General features: G+C 25.6%; 2 protein-coding genes across 4 annotated transcripts; both read right to left on the reverse strand.

The window, feature by feature from the left end:
• Positions 1-2,454: 2,454 nt before the first annotated feature.
• Positions 2,455-9,948, reverse strand: Atp6ap2 (ATPase H(+)-transporting accessory protein 2). 3 transcript variants are annotated; one of them, XM_083054129.1, is made up of 8 exons: positions 9,794-9,948; positions 9,396-9,523; positions 8,907-9,137; positions 8,381-8,689; positions 8,151-8,237; positions 5,771-5,956; positions 4,369-4,477; positions 2,455-3,252 (listed from the first exon to the last, which is right to left on the reverse strand). In XM_083054129.1, the coding sequence occupies exons 1-8, from the start codon at positions 9,834-9,836 to the stop codon at positions 3,173-3,175; spliced, it is 1,173 nt and encodes a 390-aa protein (XP_082910255.1). In that variant the 5' UTR covers positions 9,837-9,948; the 3' UTR covers positions 2,455-3,172. The 3 variants fall into 3 exon arrangements, with proteins under 3 accessions (XP_082910255.1, XP_082910256.1, XP_082910257.1); XM_083054130.1 differs by lacking the exon at positions 5,771-5,956 and adding an exon at positions 7,016-7,099; XM_083054131.1 differs by lacking the exon at positions 5,771-5,956.
• A 1,110-nt stretch (positions 9,949-11,058) lies between these two features.
• Positions 11,059-21,473, reverse strand: LOC145945451 (aminopeptidase N-like). The gene is made up of 12 exons (XM_083054470.1): positions 21,387-21,473; positions 18,998-19,521; positions 17,752-18,216; positions 16,914-17,097; positions 16,278-16,434; positions 15,804-15,885; positions 14,538-14,929; positions 13,791-14,077; positions 13,368-13,567; positions 12,760-13,107; positions 12,612-12,681; positions 11,059-12,397 (listed from the first exon to the last, which is right to left on the reverse strand). The coding sequence occupies exons 2-12, from the start codon at positions 19,498-19,500 to the stop codon at positions 12,260-12,262; spliced, it is 2,826 nt and encodes a 941-aa protein (XP_082910596.1). The 5' UTR covers positions 19,501-19,521; positions 21,387-21,473; the 3' UTR covers positions 11,059-12,259.
• Between the last annotated feature and the right edge of the window lie 1,528 nt (positions 21,474-23,001).

Below are 23,001 nucleotides of genomic sequence, written 5' to 3' on the forward strand. Positions count from 1 at the left end.
TCGTTGAGCAGTCTAGCATTAACTACGAAGCTCTTCAGAACACAGACCATACAATATTAAACAAAGTTTTGCAGTATCATTGTTGGTAACGGCGATAAGCCGATCTTACTTTATTTAAAAAAAATATATATATACATATGAATACATTTTAGTATTAATAATATTTCATTAATAATAAAATAATGAAATAATAACTATATGTTATTATAATTTAAACGTGAAAAAAACAATTTTTAAATTACATAATTTTAAAAACGTTTCTGTCGAGACGTTTATTCTTATTGGTTCATAAACGGTTAAAAAACTTTGGATACATCTAGGAAACATATCTGAAACGAACATGTGCTGCATATGATGATGATACAATCAAATACAGCATTTCAGTTGTACAATTTAGTGTGATTGTGTTGCTTATATATATATATATATATATATATATATATATATATATATATATTGCTGAAAAGCATCCTATGAAATATAATAGAATTCAGAATTTTTGAATTTACAGATATTTTTTATAAATAATAATAATTTTAGAAATAATAGTACGCGCAATGTTCACAAAAAGCATAAATGTATATTTGTAGTAGCATTAATAAGGCTCCTGGGTTCTTACCGCAGTCATGTTGGATTGTAAGGTTGATGTTATAATTTCAAAACATGACCGGCGAAGGCCCTGGAGCCTTAAAAGTCGATCGTTTAGAATATTAAGTTTATATATGTTTTAATTCTTATTTTTTATACTATTATTGTATTATTCTATAACTCATATTTATCTTTGTTCATATCTGTTTCTATCGTAATTATTTTTTTATTATACATACTACTTTTATATGCAAATATTGTGAAAATACTTTTTCAAAAAAGATATCAGAATATGTGATATCATGAAAATATTCAGTAATGAGATATTTTAAATATGACAAAAATTTGCCTATGAAATGATATCTGATTCAAGCCTGAGCCATAATTTGCTGCGTGGCTTATAAATTACCTTTGCTTAAATCTAAATTGTGATGAAACTTGCCAATCCGGATTGAGAATGCTTTGTTAATGATTATATATGCATCTATGACATTCATCCGAATGTTAATAAAAAGTTGTTGAAATATACTGACGTCAAGACACGATTAAATAGGCGCACGTGCTATGAATTAGCACTGTTTCTTTTAGCAAATAATCACTAATTATCAGAATATTTTTATATTTCCTGATCTTGGATTCTTCTGTGTACAAATTATTGTCTTGATTTAGAAGGGATGATATCTCACCTATTGCTGACGATAAATTTTAATTTATCTCATAAATTGGTAAATTAATTTTCAATATAATATTGATTGTCATTGCCATAAGAAAGAGCATTAGGCATTATTATTTTAATAAATTTAATTAGCTTTACCGAATTTTAAATGAATAGAGTACGAGCACAGAAAAATGTTTGACATTGTGACCCTGGGTAAATAAGATAAAAATATAAAAAAATATAGAAAAAATGCAATCGGAATCATGAACTGATCAAAAAATACGATCCAGGGCCAAATGCAAAATTCTGCCATATATTTTTTTCATAGATGACGTACAGTCGCGGATTAAAAGGTTGTCCGCTGAATTATAAATTAAGAAATATATAAAATTGTATATAAATTATGTATAATTATATATAATTCTATATGACTTATTATATAACATTAATATAAAATTATATATAATTATATAACAAAGTCATATAAAATTATATATAATTATACATAACTTATATAAAATGTTATATATTTCAATATAATTTTATATTGTTATATATTATATATTATACATGTATATAAACAATTTATACCGGTGAGATATTTCTCATATACTTTAACAGGAAAAGAGAATACAAAAGCATATCGTATTCTTCGAGTCGTTATAAATATATAGAGAAAAATTAAAAACTTAATTTTACGTAAGATGAGTATATAATTTCACTCCTTCAAAATTATTTTTAAATTCAACTATAAATTTATAAATTCAACTATTTATCTGTTTTATGTGTGCAAAGTTTATTTAAAATTAGAATTTCAAATTCACGAGGTTCTCTTATGTGTATGTAGCTTATTAATAATATTAATATTATCTCAAAATACATTAGTCAACAATTTTGACATAAAAATTCTCGTTTTGCTTTAATTTAAATCTTTTCATTTATTGACATGCAGATAGATTGAATTATAAAAAACATTGTTGATCTCTAATTAAGAAAAATATAGATTGTACATAATAATAATAAAAACATGCATAATAAGGTATTAAAGATATATATAACAAAAACTTTCTAGTAAAAAGGAATTTTTATCATTAATACTATGTAAAATTCTTAGAGTTCTGGTATTTGATTAATTGTAAAGAGAAAGTCATCAGGATGTTGGCCATATAATTTGTAATAAGGACAGCTTAATAATACACTCAACAAAATTTTTAAAACAAGAATGAAAATTTTATTGCATCCTCTCAGATTACAATTATTATACAACGTACAGTAGCGTTCGTAACTTATCCACTTATACTAACTCAATTGAACAACAAAAAAAGTAGCTAATTTTGATCGCGTACTTTGATTAAGACATTAAATCGACATTTAATTCCGCATTCCTGATAGCATTCCAGCGCTTACTTATATATATAATTTTTAAATTATAATCTCGGAGAGATCAGATTCCGATGCTGCGGACAGTCGAGAGTGATTTCTGCATACATTTTTTTTGCGGCAATAAAAACGTAACAATTGTTATAAAGGCTATTTTCGAATATTTATGGCATTGGAGAATTAACTTCGATTGAGACATTTCTGACGATTAAAAAATGCGTAAGATGCTTTAATTCGGATAATTACATTCTATTTAAAATAGCCAATCTTTATTGGCTCTCGAGAGAATATATATAAATTTGCACAACTTTTATAATGTAATAATTATTTTTTCACATACGATTGAATAAAGTGAGATACAATTTTATCCTTGCAATTAATGACTTTGACATATTTGAGTCAATTTCTAGAACCTATATATTAAGGAAATATGCTATTTGAATTATCTCCAACTAGCTAATAAATTACGAATACAGGAGTGCTCCGATAAGTATATTGCGCACAGAACACATATCACAAAATTACAACTATATTACACATTTACACTTAATTGTCCTTCTTCATTCGGTTCGACGTCATTCTGTATATGATAGAGTCCCGTCCTGGATCCATATCTGCGATTGCGACTGAAAATATCAAGATTTTATCGATTTCGAGAAAGTATTTTATCATCAAGTTTTATAGTATAATTAGATATAGCAAAAAAAGTTTATCAGCACACAATTTTTGAATTTTACTTGTGTACACAATTCTCGGCTTCTCTTTATGAAAAATCTCCCTAAATCTTTTCAATATTTAAAGCTAATATCTTTCAAAGCAATTAAAACTATTAAGCATTTCAGATTAAAACTCTTGTTTTTTTTCACTGTAATAAAATTAAACTGTAATGTCAAGAACGAGAAATTATATGAATTTTTTATTATCAATTTCTTTTTAGATGTTGAAATATATTTTGTATATCATCCCGTTCATCCCGCTCAATATAATATAAATTTATAAAATTATAAATTTATAATTTATTATATTGTATTTTCCTTTATTCTTGTATTAAGGCTCCTGGTACCTTGCCGACCATGTCGGAATCGTGACGTCAGAGGCGAGAAAATACACGCTATTTTTTTTTAGATGCCATTTCTAAATAAAAATATATTTGCATAAAATAACACTTAAGATCTCTTTAATACACTTCTAAAAAACGCCGAAAACTATCCTTTTCCCTTTATAATCAATCAACAGCTGTAAAATGTAATATTACGAGGCCCAGTCCTTCTGGTCTTTGCACATGCGCAGTCATTCTGCATGTCAAAGTCTGATATCTCGATCATTTTAGGGTTGTTGATTGACTGTCAAGGGAAAAGAACAGTTTTCGGCGTTTTTTAGAAGTGTATTAAAGAGATCTTAAGTGTTATTTTATGCAAATATGTTTTTATTTAGAAATGGCATCTAAAAAAAATAGCGTGTGTTTTCTCGCCTCTGACGTCGATTCCAATATGGCCGCGGTGAGCACCCAGGAGCCTTAATAAATGCATCTATAACTCACATATAATTCCTGAAAATGTGTCCTACATTTCTAGCGAAAGTAAACCAAATTTATGATAATTAATCAAGATTTAATATTTATTAACTCACGAAAATCAAAAAGAGTCTTTGATGTATCTTAGCAATCTATATTATTAAACGCAAAAATTCATTCAACGTCTCCCTCTTGACATCATAATTAGATGATTCAAGAAAATACGTACTACAAATGGCCAACAGCGAGAAGAAGAAAATAACGCCAAACCATAACAATATGTTAAAAATGACAGGATAGTTCTCCGTGTAAGTTTTCGAACGGCCGGAAAATTCGGGCTGAAATAGAAAAATCGATGTAATGCCGAACAGTTTTCAAAAAACCTAGAAATTTCACAATCCTTTGTATAAATTCCTTTGTGAAATAAATACTTGCTATAAATTTATTAAGTAGCATTCTACATTTTTTACACACTTCGCGCGAAGTGAACGAGCGATGTAAAAAAATTCAGCAAAATACTGATGCACACAAAGAGGCTTTCGTAATTAACATGATGTGTCATGGTTTTCAAGACTCGTCAATAGAAGATCTACTCTTGATACTCTTGCTAAACATTTAATTGTCCGATTAAATATTTTCTAACAAAAAGTTTCAATTAAAAGTCTTGTCACTTGTCAGTTTTATTGCATTGTCATTAAAATATATGCATGCAATATCGAACACGCCAAATACTTCATGCAAAAGTTTAGAATTTTGCGCTTGAGAAGAAGTTGGAAATAAGCTCTCGAAATTGTAAATTCTGATACATATATATTTATATGTATAATAATATTTATATAAAATAATAATTAAATTTCTTTGTAAAAAGTAATTTTTCTTGGACTTACATCCTTCTGCTTCTCAGATGCAGAGACGCTAAAAAAACTCGCTATCTAGAAATCGTTGCCTAATTAAAGAAATCATTATGATTAAGCGTCATATAAGCATTACTAAATTAACATCAATAGCGGACTATATACAATATTTCAATGCAAACAAAAGTCATGTAATCAAAAGTTTTAAGAAATTTAAGCAAAATTGGATAAATGTCAAAAATTCTTTGTTAACTTTGGCATTACTAGAAAAAGAGAAAGAAAGAGTATTTCATATAAAGACTAAATTAATCTCCCTACAACTTAGATGTTCTAATAATCCGATAATAATTTGGCAGAACGAAAACAATTGAAGGGCCCAGGAAAGAATTTGAAGAGTCTCATATATTTTCTTAATTTTTTCATAATTTAGAAAATTTTAATTTTCACCTATATATATAACATTGATAAAAAAAAATTATTTAAATTATTTTATTTTAATCCTATCTTGATTGTAACACGTACATAGAGCTGTATCTGTTAAACTTTGCTTCTTCTGATACTTTTTTCTCCATAAATTTATTCATTAAATTTTCCAGAAATAAAAAAATTATATATATATCGTCATTTTTATTATATAGAATGAATAAAATAAACATTATGTGTGATCAAACAATGTGGAGATTAAATATAAAAAAAAAAAAAAAAGAAAAAGAGACAGACCCATCTGATTTTCCCCTAGACCCATCGATGCATGTTAATACGCATGTTAATATGTACCTGTCCTATTGTCTGTGTGTTAGTATCTATCTTATGCTCCTTATTAACGGAGCCCAGGTCGGACTCTTCCTGAACGCCCGTACGTTCAGTAGTGCTGTCGATAGTGTTGGGCTCGCTAGTACTATTCATACTATTTATCTCCTCTTCGTCCTTTCTATTACTTTGCCCGTCTCGTTCGCCGTCTTGCTACAATCAGTGTTGTTCAGTATCTCAGTAAGTAAAGTGATTAAAGATGAGCATTATTTTTTTTTTCTTTAAGACTCCGAGGATACTAGAAGAATTTCCGAGGCTTTAATTTCGCAAGTACCTGGATTTATCGATCTTGAGGCTTTTACACACATTTTATTGATTTCTTAGGATATATTAAGGCTCCTGGCTCCTCGCCGATCATGTTGGAATTGTGACGTCAGAGGCGAGAAAACACACGCTACAAATTCTTAGATGCCATTTCGAAATAAAAAGATATTTCGATGAAGCAGCACTTTAAATGGCTTTTTAGCACACTCTTAAAATACCTCGAAAACTATCCTTTCCCTTTTATAATCAATCAACAATTGTAAAATGACTGTAATGAGGCCCAATCTTCCATGGCCCTTGCACATGCGCAGTCATTCCGCATGACAAAGTCCGATATCACGATCTTTTTACGATTGTTGATTGACTGTCAAGGAAAAAAAAGTTTTTGAGGTATTTTAGAAGTGTGTTAAAGCCATCTGAAATAGTGTTTCATCGAAATATCTTTTCATTTAAAAATGGCATCTAACAATAAAGAATTTTCAGCGTGTGCTTTCTCGCCTCTGACGTCACAATCTAACATGGCCACGGCGAGGACCTAGAAACCTTAATTTAATTTTTTTCTTTATGATATATAAATTTAAATTTATTAATTAAGTTCTATAAAGAGATTTATTAAAATATTAGCGACAAATTCAATTTCATGAAAATTTAAAGATTAGAATACCCAGGATTTAATTTGACGAATATCTGTTTTTTTGCGGAGTTTTGCTAAATTATACGAATTAGAGAAATTGTATGACGGAAACTCTGAAAAAAGGGGAACACGATGTAGATATGTAGATATTGGCCGGTTGATGACAAGTTTGTAAGTTTTCGTTGATTAGAGTATTTCGAGTAATTCATTGTGTTCGCGCGAGATTCATGCAGAAAAAAAACTATTTCTAAATCGGAAAAAAACACTGTCAATCAATCAAGTAATAGTTCATGCAATGTGATTCGACACGATACCTTGACGAAAAAATTATTAATGTCTGAATTAATTGGCGCTCCCTTTGCACCACCAACGGATTTAACACTGTTAGTCTTATAAGCCTACAAAATATCCCGTAATAATTATAAAAACAGTACAGATAATGTAGATAAATAGTTTTTTTTGAGTGAACTCTAATATTGTGATTCTACATTTGATAGCTCCAAATATGAATAATTGTTAAAACTTATATTTGATGATATAATCTATGATCCTTCCTATTAGAATTCCAAATTAAACGAATAACTAATGAATTGGTGAAAATTATAATACTTACTTAGAAAGTCAGTTACAAAATTTGCTGTTTTATAATAAAATATATCATATATATATTCTCGTAAAATGACCAAAATAATACTATAAATAATTTAAAATTGTAAATGATTCTTTTTTTCCTTGCGTATATAGGTGGTTTATAGGTTTAATAAATATAAAGATTTAATAAAAAATAAATAAATGATAAATTTTTGTAATTATACATTCTCATAGTTCAATGCATTTATTTTCAATTATTTATTTTACTATTTTTAAAAATATTCTCTTTATTTTAATAATAAAGTGATATTTGCCCGTATAAAATTAAATGTATATATATGTGTACGTGGAGTAAAGAAAAGAATGAAATGGTTGAAACTGTACATACTTATTAGTCTTCTTCTACATATAAATTCTGCAAAGTTACAATCATTGTATCCGACAGATCTTGCATCGCTGGGAAAAATGTGTAACTTTGCAGGATTCATATGTAGAAGAAGACTAATAAATGTGTACAGTTTTAACCACTTTATTAATTTCCTTATAGACAAAAAGATATAAACTTCATGTATTTTCTCAAAGATTTTTTCCTGCAATAATTTCAGTTAGGTCTAAGTATATCATCTTGTACGGAGATGTATTTACAATGTAGTTATATGTAATTACATTGATAATTAAAAAGATCGTTATAAATTTCTTACTTCTGTTTGTAAATATTACTTTAAATCTTCTTTATAAATTTTTTTTCTCAATCGATACAAATAGTTTCTCTCAAGTATATTCATATATAGTTTTATGTTTGAAATATGATAGAGATTATAAATTGCATATAAAGTTTAAGGCAGTACTAGCACTTACCGGAGAGTCTCTACGCTGTCTCTCGAGAAGCACAGAGCGAGCGTTCCTCACTTTGCTGGCGTCATTCGTGAATGCCAAAATAAGAACCTGAAATGTTCGTAATTTAAATAATGTATTCTATAACTGTATTCATGTACAATTAGCACGAAAATAGGCTAAGAATTAGTTAAAAATTAAGGGGAGTCGATGTACTGATTTAACCACGTAAAATTGCGAGTAAATTGACGCACCTTGCCATCATAAGCTTTGTTAAAACCCGTGCACACGTGTTCCATTGCCTTATTCAGTACCATATACGCTTCTTTTGCTACCTCCGAGGTGTTTCCATGAATATCCAAGACTGGTTTAAGAGCTGACACCACCAGCCAATAGACATCTGTGCCAGAGTCATGTTTCTTTACAGAGGGCGCTTTGTCAGCGATAGCATGAAGAAGTTGCATCTCCTCGACGAATTTGCGATCCTCCTCGACTTCCGTGCTTAGAAACTTTAACTCCTCCATGCTAGCTGGCTTCAGCTCGCCGAGGGCCGATTGGCCTAGCTATATTAAAGATATTAGAATTAATAAAAAAATTTAAAGGCAAAACAAAATATAGATATAAACAAAATAAAAGTATCGATTACTAAGTCCTCTCTTAGAAGAGAGAAAGAGAGAGTTAATGGAAACAAAAAAAAAAAAAGATATTAAATTACTTAGAAATGTATTGTTAAAAAAAACTGTCTTTCTAACTAGTACTCTTTATCTATTTAATACTTACAGCATCAACTCCATCACTTAAGTTAATCCTGACCAAGGTATTATCATTGCTTCGTTCCTCCACTCTGCCACTAATTGCTTGCCAAGTGGTCTCTTCTACCTCATCAACAATCAAAGGAAATGTCATTCCGTCCTGTTTTGGCAGGCTCTCTATTCCATCGATCGGCATAGCAACTAAAGCCTTGGGCATCGCAACTGGATTCCAAATAGTTAGGCTATGATCAGCATCCCTCTGCAAAATCACACAAATATTTAGCATGGCAAAGATCTTCAAACGTAATATAGATATAATACAAATATTTAACATATGGAAGACTCTTTAGAGATTCAAGCTTTCGAAGAACTTTGAAAAACTTAGTTTTTTTCTTTTATTTATTGGGATAAAGTAAAAATGAAAAAACTTTCCAAATGTTTCACATATTTTTAAAGCCCTGCGGCATCCAAGAATTTATATGGTCAAGCAGTTCCATCATCGAGATTAATTATATACCTGCTTTCCAGTGTAACCAACAGCTGCGGATAGGATTTCCTTGAGACTGCTTTGCTCGATCTCTCCATTCACAGTAAATTCCACACTATCAGGCGAATGAAGAACGACGAATTCTCCATTGGCATTAACTAAAAGCAAAGAAACACTAGGATAAGGAGCGTAACACTAGGATCAAAATTTTTAACAAATGTAAATTTTTGAATATTTGTAAAATTCATGAAAAAAAAAGCTATCTTGCTCTAAAATAAGTTGGAATATATTTCTAAATGTTTTTTGTATAAATTTTTTGGGGGGGAAAATGAGTTGACTTTCGCAATCAAAAATTTAATCGCAAACTTGAAGCAGTATTTCGATATTGCTTTTCGAAAAATTATCTTCAAAGTAGGAGAAGAATTTACCTGTGGCAAGGACGGCGAAAAGAAGCGAAAGCTGTCGAAACATCGTTGCGGACGAGAAAACTTAAATTCGGAAGACACTCCCTTGACACTCGACACCGATCAATTTCGGACACGATCATGTGATCGCGTCGGATCACATGTGAGATGCGAGCGACCATAGACTGTATGCAAGTATATAGATTGTCTTCACTAATCACACATGATATTTTTGATTCTTTTGCGCAAGCGCAGTGGCGGTTCATTTGAAAAGGAAAAATCTATTAAACATATTTGATATTCAAGTGTTTCGTTTTTAACACATTTAATTTATTTTTAAAAATAAAATTAAAATAATAAAATAATAATAAAATAAAAATTAAACTTTGTGATTTATTTATTCACAATTTAATTGAGATTCATGGGAATAAGACACATGCATGATTTATCTGCTTAATAATTATGCTGAAGATGATTCGAGAATAGGTCCGAAACACGTGTTAAATAAAATTAAATTACAAAAAAAGAATAATTTGCGTACTAATTATTGCGTCAGGCTTTTAATTAACTTTTACTACTTGCGATTTTAAAATGTATATAAAATAGCTGTTTTTTATCATAGAAAAAATTTTTAAATAAAAATATTTATATATAATAGAGAAATTAGTATTATTCGCAATAATATATTATTTTATTTTAGACGATATAAAAGAATTTCTTAATGGATATATAGAAAAATGCAAGTATATAGATTGTCTTCACTAATCACACATGATATTTTTGATTCTTTTGCGCAAGCGCAGTGGCGGTTCATTTGAAAAGGAAAAATCTATTAAACATATTTGATATTCAAGTGTTTCGTTTTTAACACATTTAATTTATTTTTAAAAATAAAATTAAAATAATAAAATAATAATAAAATAAAAATTAAACTTTGTGATTTATTTATTCACAATTTAATTGAGATTCATGGGAATAAGACACATGCATGATTTATCTGCTTAATAATTATGCTGAAGATGATTCGAGAATAGGTCCGAAACACGTGTTAAATAAAATTAAATTACAAAAAAGAATCATTTGCGTACTAATTATTGCGTTAGGCTTTTATAATTAACTTTTACTACTTGCGATTTTAAAATGTGTATATAAAATAGCTGTTTTTTATCATAGAAAAAATTTTTAAATAAAAATATTTATATATAATAGAGAAATTAGTATTATTCGCAATAATATATTATTTTATTTTAGACGATATAAAAGAATTTCTTAATGGATATATAGAAAAATAACATGCAAAAATATATATATATTTGGCATTGAAATTATTAATATACAATAAAATTCATGATTATATATGTTGTTATCATATTTTACAATAAAATTATAAAATTAATATATATATATAATATTAAAATACATTAATAATAAAATAATTATAAAAATTAATATTATAAAATAGTAATAATGCTAGTATATTAATATTTAATTATTTTACATTAAGTGCGTATTAATTATAATTAATTAATATTAGAAAACGGGTAACCATAACAAAACGTTAGTTTATATATCTTATTATGTACATTGTGTTTCTAAAGTGCAGTCCATTGATTGGAAGGTGATTATGGATATCCAAAAATAAGAAAAATAGTTATTGATATAAAAATAGTTGATACAAATCCGGAAATGCGTTGATTTTGCGATAATGATGCCGTTTTCATATTGAAATTTTAAATTGCTTTGCTTCTGATTTTTTTTTGTCAAAATTAAAAGAAGTAGTGATGTCAGTCAAATAATAAAATACATCCTGGGTATAGTACTAAAACAGCTCGTAATTTACAATTATGACAAAAAATTCGAAACCAAAGCAATTTGAAATTTTAACTTAAAAATGACGCTATCCTAAAGTCAACGCATTTCTGGATTTATGTTAATAATGATATTTTTCATGTTTGGATCCTGAATTACGAGCGATTGACTTTCACTTTTGAAACACTCTGTATATTAAATTTAATATATCATTTTTAACATATATGCGTTTTAATATTTATATAATACAAAGTTGTGTAAACAATAATAATTAACAATAATAATTAACATATAATATTATATATATATACATACATATTATATATATATGTATACACACAATATGTATGCATAATAAACATTTAGTAAATCTAATTAATATGTTTATATAAATATTAAAACTAAATAATATATAAATTAATTTAATGTGATAATAAATAAATTTTACATATTTACAATATAATTAAAAACATTCGAGAAAAAATATTAAAAGGCATATGATATGTAATAAATAATTAGATGATAAATATATGAAAAAAATATTGTTAATTTTTATATTTAATACCTAAATCCTTTTATTATTAATGGAGGGTAAAAGAAATGTGATGGAGTTTTAATTTTTATTGCAGTTGAATGTGTTGTATAGTTAAACGTGCCGTAGTTGAATATGTTTAGTTGTAATTATAATGTATTTTTGAGCATATGTTGAAAAAATTTCAGTTCAGTGATTATTTTGTCCGCACGTTTAAATATTTTATCTACAGCTTTTGTAAATATATCATCTATTTGATTTTGTAATTCTTTTACAAATTCATATACCTAAAATAAAGATTATTTTAATTTTGATTCGTTAATTATCAATAATTTTATAATTAATGATCATAAAAACAAATGCGAATTTTTCAAATTGTTAGCATAATTATATAAATGTTACGCCTACACTATATATACGATGATAAGATATGTAATACATTCTGATAAAGATAAATATTATAATAAAAACTTTATATATAAATAAGTATAAAACTTTTACCTGCGCAATATGGTCCTCAGAATACACACTATTAATAGTCACAAGTATGAATGCTGCCATACTAACTTGCCTATATAAGAACAAAATATATAATTAACACATAATACACTTTCTCATGATTATATTTTTATAAAAAGGATGTTATTACTTGGGCTTTTTAGCTTCATAATTTAGCAACATGTGTTCAAGTATCATACTATGCTTAAAATTTCTCGCAATAGTGGCAAGATAAACTTCAGCAGTTTGAGCAAGAAAACGTTCTTTTCTTTTTACATTTTGCCTCCTTAGAGCCAGTTCGAAATCTTGTATATAGTCTAGGTACCAGAACATACTTCGGGGGTTTTCAAGACAAGTAAAATATCTCAAGATTCTATAATCAAATCGGTTTTGGTATATAACACGTTTGGTAAACCATAAGTCATCAAATTCAGTTTTATTTACAGTCTTTAAACCATTACAATAAACCCAATTCTGCCACTCAGGAAAATGCCAAAGTCTACAATACAAAAAAAAAAGAAATATTTTTTTAATTTTTTGATATATCTCCTATCAATATTTAGCATATATACTTTTTATTAAAAATTTAAAAATTAAAAATTAATTAAATATTTAGAAATTAAGTTCATATATAAATATAAATAAATAAATAAATATATATATATATATATATATATATATATATATAATATAAATATAAAGCGTACAAGATTCAAAAGGTTTCTACACAGAAATATATAATAATTAAAAGACACTTACTTATTTTTCTCAGTAGAATTTTTCAGTATATACGATTGTAATTGCTGTTTAGCCGTTTTTAAGCATAAAGGATTATCCATGATACATCGCCATTTTATCAGCTCTTGTTTTAAACGTTTATCAAAATCGTTTTTGGTAGGTATCGTCTGATCAAACATTTCCTCTTCTATATGATCAAACAGCTTTACTATTTCCACATTCTACAATTTTAATAAAAAATAAGTCTTTCTGTTCAGCCATTAATATATATACATATATTTCCGAAAAAAATATATACATTTTTGTTGACTAAAAATATTTTAATTCCGTAAGTGATTAAAATATGCTCCGAATTAATAATTGTTACGTTTTTGCGTTACATTGACCTGATATTATCTCTAACATAATTTTATCGATAAACGTTATAATAAAAAATGCGAGTACCTGAAAAAATGCACTATTTGCTACATCTTTTGAATACGCAAAGGCGTTTCCCATTCTTTCCAAAACTTTTAACATAGGATACCATGCAACGTAATCTTTCTCTCGCCATAAATATCTCGCGAGTTCCCAGAATATGGAAATATCAAGTTTTCCATTCATCGCCATATAGAATGCGTCATCGATTATTTGCGCTCGATTGAGAACATGTATATTTGTATATTTATCAGAATTTAAATATTGTGCAAGTCTGCGCCAATTCTCGGAATCATAGTTGACGCGATAATAACCTATTATTAAATAAATAAATTTTATTGATTATTATTTTTATCAATATATACATATATGTAATAAGAAATATTTTGAATTATATGTGTATTTCATTTTCTTTTATGTTTTAATATAGTAGAAAGTGCAAACTTTTTATATATTATTAATATTTTAAACTCGTATCACACGATAAACAAATTAAAAAAAAAATTTGAAAAATTAAAGAACATACAGAATTGTTTGAACTCAAACTGATTTTACAAAGTTACAAAAATAATATATGTTCATGCGAAGTATGTTTAATTTTAACTTTAGCGGCAATTAATTAACACAATATTATTGTTTGTATGAAATGAATATTTTGTGAAATATAATTTCAATTTTTATAAAAAATATGAAAATAAAAATATATAACGAAAATAGATTTTTTAGGTAATATAAAAGGATAACAATATTTAAACATAATTATTTGATATCTACCAGTTTGTTGTATGTTGACAATAATCCAATCAGAAAAATAATTCAATTGAACGTCCAGTTCTGGATTTGACAGCGTTAAATAATTATCAATATTCGGGGCCGTTACATTAAAATTGATATTCATTTCATCAGTATAAGTCACAGGTATAAAATATGGATTCCAGTCCACTCTGTTGCGAAACATTTTTGATATTTTCACGTGACTGCGCCTAGTTGATCTGGAATAATCTCGTGTCACATTTAGCTCAGGACAATTATCCTGTATAAGCCAAATATCCATAATCTGTTTTATGTTCCGATTGTAATACTGTGTGTCAGGATATAATTCATTTACGATGGCCTGCATCATGTTTCGTATATCATCGGGAATTTTGGTATTAAAATAAGTAAATCTGTAAAATTTAACATTGTGACAATAAACACTATATATAATAATATATGCATATATAAAATTGATGGACATCAGGAAATATAAAACCATAATTATTCATTTTAACGGCCGCAGCTTGAATGACTTATACTTTGATCTTTAATGCTGACTTTGATTCTCACAATAAGTTCAATTGATTTTAACCGGTAGTCACAGGTTTTCTTGAAAATTATGATGTAAAATACGAAGTAATTTTCTAATAATTTTTATAGACACCATGAAATTTACATTGTCCATAATGCTTTTAGTACAACAAAGTCTATAATTATATATCTAATATATAATAATAATAAATAATTCCATATGTTTGCAGCTTTTGATGCTAACAATTGTAAGTGTGTTCAAACGTAGAAACAAAGGTTATTGGTAGGTTTGTAATTTTTTTTATGTTGTTGGTAGAAGAGAATTATTTTTGTTTACATCTAAACCTTGTTTTTTGCATTAAATGTGGCAAACTCATATAAAACCATATAATTTATATAGATCATATTGAAAGCAATGTAGAATGGACCTTGTAAACTTCTTTGATAATATATATTATTATAAAATATTTAATTAAACATATATGTAATGTTTCTTTAGATACTTTATTATTACTTATTTGAAGTGTAAAACTGAAAAAATTGTTGTTGAAAAATATGATGTATAATATGTGTATATATTATATTGCTAACATATATGTGATATATATTGTATTATTTATATATATTTTACTGTTGAGATATTTTATTTGATATATATTTTACTGCTTAAATTTGATATTTGCAAAATCAAGTATATAATAATAATCAATAAATAGCATATATCTAATTATTATATTAATGTAGGTTACTTACTGCGCGTTGAAATATTTTTCGATAGCCTTCCAAAATGCTGGTTGGGGAATTACATTTTCGAACATGCGCCATATTACTGCTCCTATAATAAAAACATGAAATATGTGTAAATATATATACTATTTTAATAAAATAAATTATAAGCACTTAATAAATGTAAAGCACAGTGTTCATCAATTCATAAATATATTTATATCAAGAAGAAATAATTTCAAATTAAATTTTTTTTTCTTTTATAACAAAATTAAAAAATTTAAGAGCAATTAAATGTACAATTATAACTTTTTAATTGTTTTTAGATATTTATGTGTAGCAATTTATGGAATTATTAGTTAATCATATTTACAAATTTATACAGAGATTAAAAATTTGTGCATCCCATATTATCCCATATTATATATATTTATATAGGTACATACATTTTATCAACTTAAATTACATAAATATACATAAATATATTATATACATACATACCTATAGTGGGAGGAAAAGAAATACAATTTGATTCAGTTTCAGCTACTCTATTTGCATAATCCATAATATGCTTTATAGAATAATGAACATTTAGATGAAAAAATTCTTGTTGAATCTGCACTACGAACAAGTCCATCATCCGAGAATCTGGAAAGGCCTACAGACAAATTGATGTATCCAAATAAATATAAAATGGTAAAAGAAATAAATCACATTAATAATCATATTAATAATTTTTTTTATTTATTTTTATTAAAATTATTAGCTATCTCAATAAAATAAATTTTTTAAAATTTTATATCACATAATTAAAAATTAAGTATTTTTACTAGAAATGTGTTATTATTTATCATAAAAATGATATTAAAATGGTAAAACTAAAAAAAAAAAAAAAAAAAAAATAGTTTTAAGATTTTTTCCGAATTATAAATAACATAATTTAAACATACTTATTATTTTTGATCCATAATATTTTTCCAAATAATTCAGATATTATAAAAAATTAAACGAAGAAAAAAAATATATAGGCATTTTTTTCTGTTCTTAACAAATAAGAAATCAATTTTAGAAATTTTATCTTATCACAATATCGAAACAAAAATTTTCTAATAATTAGCATTTGAAATATAAAATAACCTTGTCGATGATGTAAGTTTCGAGGAACATGAGGAAGCCCTCCTTTAACCATTGTTGAGACAGACACGGCGCATCCAAGAGATTACCAAACCATTGATACAGTATATCATGAGTTACTGAGAGCATAACTTTGTTTTTCAACGCAAGAGGATGTAATTCTTTTTTGTAAACGTAATCTTTTTCGCTGAAAATTATGAATAATGTGATTATGTCAAAACACTTTGTTATAAGTTTGCATAGTTTGCTTATGTAAAAATTAAATATGTTGCACGTATATTAGAAAAAGATACTTTATATACTGTAAAATAAAAAAAAAATAAAAAAAATAAGCATTAGTATATGAATTAATTAAACTTTAATATAAAAAGAAGAAATTCGAAAATTTTTTCTTTGATGTAATAAAATAAATAATAATAACTCATTTAATGAGATCAATGATAAGAATGTAAACATATAATCAATTAATAATTTTTTAAATTCTTGATTTGATATAAAAACGAAAAATTTTTGAGCGTACGAATGAGGTTATTACATGATTTATAAATGTAAATTATTCTGTAATTATATTATAATATATTATACATTTGTTATCGTCATTTATTAAAAATCATTTATCAAAAATACTTAAGCATCAATATAAGCATAAATTTGCGAATTATAAAATTTTCAATATTAGAATAATCAAATAAATGCTCCTTAAAAATACACCTTTAATTAATACAATTTTAACAATAGGCATAAACAAAGGCGTATCTTTGTATTTTTTAAATTGATTTGAAATCTAAAAACAATATTTAATTTTAATGAATTAAAATTATTTCTTGAATGTATGTATTACTTGAGAAGTATAAGTCCCCAGGTTTGCTTGGCTTTCTCTCCGGAATACGGAATAAGAATGACATCCAATTTTGGAAATTGTTTTTCCAAGATCTTTAATTTGTTTTTTAAATACATCATCACAGTTCCAGCAACATATTGAGCGAATTTCATGTCTTCTATTAAGTGCGACCTGCACCAGATATTGGCTATATTTTCCTTTGTAGAATCATTAAAAACCTTGTCCAATTCTTCAAATATTACAAATGCTAGGTCATTTGAGGACATTGGAGGTGTTGTTTGGTACACTGTACGGATCTCGTGAGAATGTATTTGTTCATACTCTCGTATCGGCATATTTGTTAAAGCTACGTGATATCGACCGTGAGATATAGAAACGTCGAATTTAGTTCGAAATTTTGTCTCGTCAAAACCAAGAAATAATCCTCGGGCTTTTCTCGGCTGGATTAGATTTGAGAATACAGACCTGCAACATTTTAACGACATGTTTTAGATAATAAAAGGTATTTAGCAATTTTAAGGATTGCAGAATGTACACGGAGATAATTTTTCGTTTTACCGTAAAATTCACTACAAATTTTACCATGTAATATTTGGTAATAAGCCGAAAATTATGTTGCATGTTAAAATTATCATAAGCGATTAAGCTGGATTAAAAATATTTTATGTTCCATTTTAAGATTTATATAAAATATTATATGTTTATTATTTTTTGGCATCTCTATTCTATTTAAAATCTTAAAGAATCCTAAGTTTTTAACATAGTTTCTAATATATTTTAAAATTATTGAAATTTTACTATATGTTTTAGTAAAATTAATCAAACATATTTTATATATTATTGTGATAGATATTAATATTTTTTATTATAATAAATATTAATCAGAAAAATTCTCATAAAATTCTTTCCACACCATATCGTCTTATGATTACTATGATTTTCAGGATAAATTCTAAGAGAAAATTCTCTCTGTGTATCAGTGTAATATACAGATGATATTTAAAAAATGTGATATTTGGCTGATTATATTATTAATTTATATTATTATATATTATTATACATACACACATAAACAACATATATTATATATTTCTACGACATATACATATAATATACGTAATAATATTTTTTATATAATTTATACACAATTATATATATATATATATATATATATATATATATATATATATGTATATATTATATATATTATATTGTTTATTTTTAATATATTTTTACATTTACTTACCTAATCTCGCCTTTATCATTTGTGAACAAATTTTGTGAAATCTCCTTATCAGCAGGTGGTCCAAGTGAGAACTCAAATTTTCCGTATTTCACGCACAGAGAATATATTTTACATTTTAAGTTTTTATATTCAAGCTCAAATTGATCACCGAAATTAAAAACAAGTGTTTCTTCTCCATAATGATATGTATACTTGGGTTTATAGATTACTCCACTATTAACCGATTCTAACTTTACGTTGATTATAGTCAAATAAGTTGATAGATGTAACGTTATGTTCTGTAAGGCACTATTAATATAAATATAAACATTGGACTCGGCAATATAAGAGCTATATGGCAACAATGTTAGATCCAATTGATGATGAAGAGGTATCACACTGTTTGACGCACGATAGCTAATATCATTATACCACTTAAACTTCGCATTTTTATCAATGGAATAAGCCATTGTCATTACGACGATATATAATAAAATACTTGATAACAACTTCAGAAACATCATGTCGGTTTTTGCCTCAGATATCTGCAAAAATATTTCTTTGACAAAAGTAAATAGAATAAAAAAATAGAGAAATGGAGAACAAGTAAATGTAAAGAAAACATAAAACTTTCGATTCTCGTGAGATAGAGAAAACATCAAAAATAATTATAGCAATTTAAAAAAAAAGTACACAATCTATTTGAATTGTTGCTCGCGAAGAATTTTTATATACTTTATATTTTATATCCTTTTATTACATAATGTATGTTCAAAATTAATATAAAGTGAAAAAAATTGTACGCAACTATTTAGTCTCAAGAAAAGAATAATTTCTTTTTTAAATTTATACAATCAAATTTTTAATGCCCTGAGAAATAAGTTAAATTATAAAATTCAATCTTTTTAGTCATACCGTAATTCACAATATTTTTTTTTACATAATGTTGACTTATCGATGATGATAACTTTTTCCTACATTTTGTAATTATTATATTGAAAATGTTTTTAACACAAACACGCAAAAAGTTGTTTTGATTAAGTTTATGTTTTAATGTTATTCTTTTTATATTCAAAACAAAAAGATATTTCAATATTAAGATTTCGAATTTGTCGAAATTTAGGAAAATTTAGAACGTGATTAGGATATGAGATTAAAATAATTTTCAGAGATTTATTTATTATTATCTTTCGATATTTCGAAAAACTGTCTAAGTATATCGATTTCGAAAATTTCAATCGTTTGAAAGTCGACAATAGAGACATCTTTTATAATATGTATAATATATGTATTTGTATATATATACATATATAAGTACAATAATGTGTATGTGTGTGTCTCGATGAGTGATTTCGATGTCAATACATCAGAAAAACTAGCGCGAACACAAAAGTTATGTCGAAATGTATTTAATAAGCGATAAAGATGATCGGAAATATATAAGTTAGATTATTTTTAGAAACCACGCGGTTAACAGTTTCAAAATTAATTGATTTAGAGTTGTGCGCAAACTGAAATATATATGTACATATATATTTAAGTTGTCAATTATTGTTGCAATATGTAATTTAAATTGTGTATACTTTTGCCCTCTTAAATTAAAAAATCTAAACATGTTTCACATTTTTCACAAGCTTATTTTTTAAAATTATAATATGTTTCTTATTATTATAACTTTGAATTCTTTTAATGCAATTATATAAATTTCTCTCATGCATATTATAATATCGTACAAAACAAATTGATTGAGAGACACACAGCATAAAAAATCTTGAATTAAAAAAAATATATATATAAGCACAAAATAATTTCTTATAATAACTGGGCTTCGTCTTATTGTAGTTATGTTTATCAATATGTTATTATTACTTTTGTGTATCACTTGTAAGCCATATATATATTGCAAAAACGAACAATACAGCTGTTGTCCGTTTAAAATTCAACTTATTTGAAATTTTGTCGATATTCGTTTCATGAACAAATCCAACTAAATGCGAATAAGAAACGCAGATAAATTTTTCATTACATTTATCGTTATATACACATTTTTCTATGAAAAAAAATCCATTTTTTGTTCCCTTTTTACATTTATTACATATTTAATTTAACATAGGAAATTTTAAGATATCTATCACGGAAAAATATGTATTAAAACAAAGCATATAAAATGTGTTTTTAATTTTTAATTTGTTATAATATTAAAATGATCAAATCGTGATGCTACAATTCACCCAAATACTTAACTGTAATATGCAGATAATAATAATTGAACTAGAAAAAAACATGTAAATGTTTTCTTTAAGACTGAATAAAATATATTTAAAAAATTTTAAATTCTGTAATTTTCTTTCACATATTTTTATATATATTCAAAAGAAATATCTTAATGTTCTGTATGTATTTGACTTACCTTGTTTGTTAAATCACGATTCCTACAATTACTAACCCACAATGTATTTTTCACTTTCGATCTGACCACTTTGAAAGACCACCGAAAACTGACGACTAACGTTTGCGGTATGATAATATATGAAGTAATGTCATGTAAATAGCTACTCAAGGATATATGTAACAAGAGTGTTATTCGATCATTACGAGGTTGATGGAAATCAACACATACAATTAATCTGTTCTCCAGAATATACGCGTTAGCTTTTACATTAAAAATAATTTTTCTTGAAAAGCATTTAAAAAATTCAATCAGAAAATTGTACGATTATAAAAATGTAAAAAAAGATATATTCTTTATTTTCCTCTGATTTTTATGCAAAATTATTTTATTGTGATAATTTATTAAATTTTGTACAAAACAAGTATAACATATTATAATTTTTTTCTATCTTTATCTTATATTTATTTTTGTATATCTTGCCGGATTTTTTTATATATTTAATTACAAAACTGCAAATTATATGTATAACTATACTTAGCAAATATATCTAGAATCAAGATCTGCATTTAATTATGTAGGTTATACATCTAGAGCAATACGACTAACAATATTTTCTCGCTTTTTTTCTTTCTTATTTTTTTATTATTTTTACTTTTTATTATTATGCTATCATTTTTGAAAACTTATAAAAGGATTAATAAATAAATTATATACATTCGCGAAATACACGAAGAATTCGTCGAAGACGAATGCGTGAAATGCGTACAATTTAAAATAATGTATAATATAATATAAATGTTTAATATAATATGTTTAAAGTTCCAATTTTTTTATCTTATCGTGTTATTTTTCTTTATAATAAAGATAAAAGAGAAAATTACTTAATAATCATTAATATACGCACACATCTAACTCATTTACACATTTTTGATTGATCATTTTATTTATCTTATCCGTTAAAAAATTGAAATGTAAAAAAGAAATTTGCGTTAATATTATTGCACAATATTATACAAATATTTAAGATATTATAGAAGGATATTTTAGAAGATGTATGAAATAAACATATAAAATTATATATTTTTTTGGAATTGTAATTACATTAAATATCATTATTAAAATTTTTATTATTTTACAAAAAATCAAAAACAATTAATATATAATATTATAAATATATTAATAATCAAATACTATAATTTTTATAAAAATTAATATAAAACAGTAATGCTAATATTAATATTTACTATTACATTAAATAAAAATTAATATACAAATTAATATAAAATAGTAATGCTAATATATTAATATTAACTATTACATTAAATGTACTAATTGTAAGTAAATATTAATAATAAGTCATCATAATGTTAATGTTTATAGCCTATATATGTATATATGTGTGTATATTAAATTTAATATCTTATCTTTATTTAAGTACATATCTCATCACTATCAGTATTAATATTTAATAAGGCGTTATATAATCAATGTACATAATATAAAATATCATATACACACATATATATATATATGTAAAATAAACAGTACGTAAATATAATTAATGTTTATATAAATATTAAAACTAATAATATAATAGCTAATTTGCGTTAAGTACTTTTAAAATGTAATAAAA

Source organism: Prenolepis imparis, unplaced genomic scaffold, assembly GCF_030444845.1.
Source record: "Prenolepis imparis isolate NDT839.2.m4 unplaced genomic scaffold, iyPreImpa1.0 SCAF_14, whole genome shotgun sequence".
NCBI classification, from domain to species: domain Eukaryota; kingdom Metazoa; phylum Arthropoda; class Insecta; order Hymenoptera; family Formicidae; genus Prenolepis; species Prenolepis imparis.

Coding starts and splice junctions, on each gene's coding strand:
- LOC145945451 (XM_083054470.1), bottom strand. CDS start 19,500: ATGATGTTTCTGAAGTTGTTATCAAGTATTTTATTATATATCGTCGTA. Junction 14,930..15,803: donor GAAAAATATTTCAACGCGCA/GTAAGTAACCTA, acceptor TAAATTTTACAG/ATTTACTTATTTTAATACCA. Junction 13,108..13,367: donor AATTCTACTGAGAAAAATAA/GTAAGTGTCTTT, acceptor TTTGTATTGTAG/ACTTTGGCATTTTCCTGAGT.
- Atp6ap2 (XM_083054129.1), bottom strand. CDS start 9,836: ATGTTTCGACAGCTTTCGCTTCTTTTCGCCGTCCTTGCCACAG. Junction 8,690..8,906: donor TAAGTGATGGAGTTGATGCT/GTAAGTATTAAA, acceptor TCTTTAATATAG/CTAGGCCAATCGGCCCTCGG. Junction 3,253..4,368: donor CTCGCTGTTGGCCATTTGTA/GTACGTATTTTC, acceptor TGATATTTTCAG/TCGCAATCGCAGATATGGAT.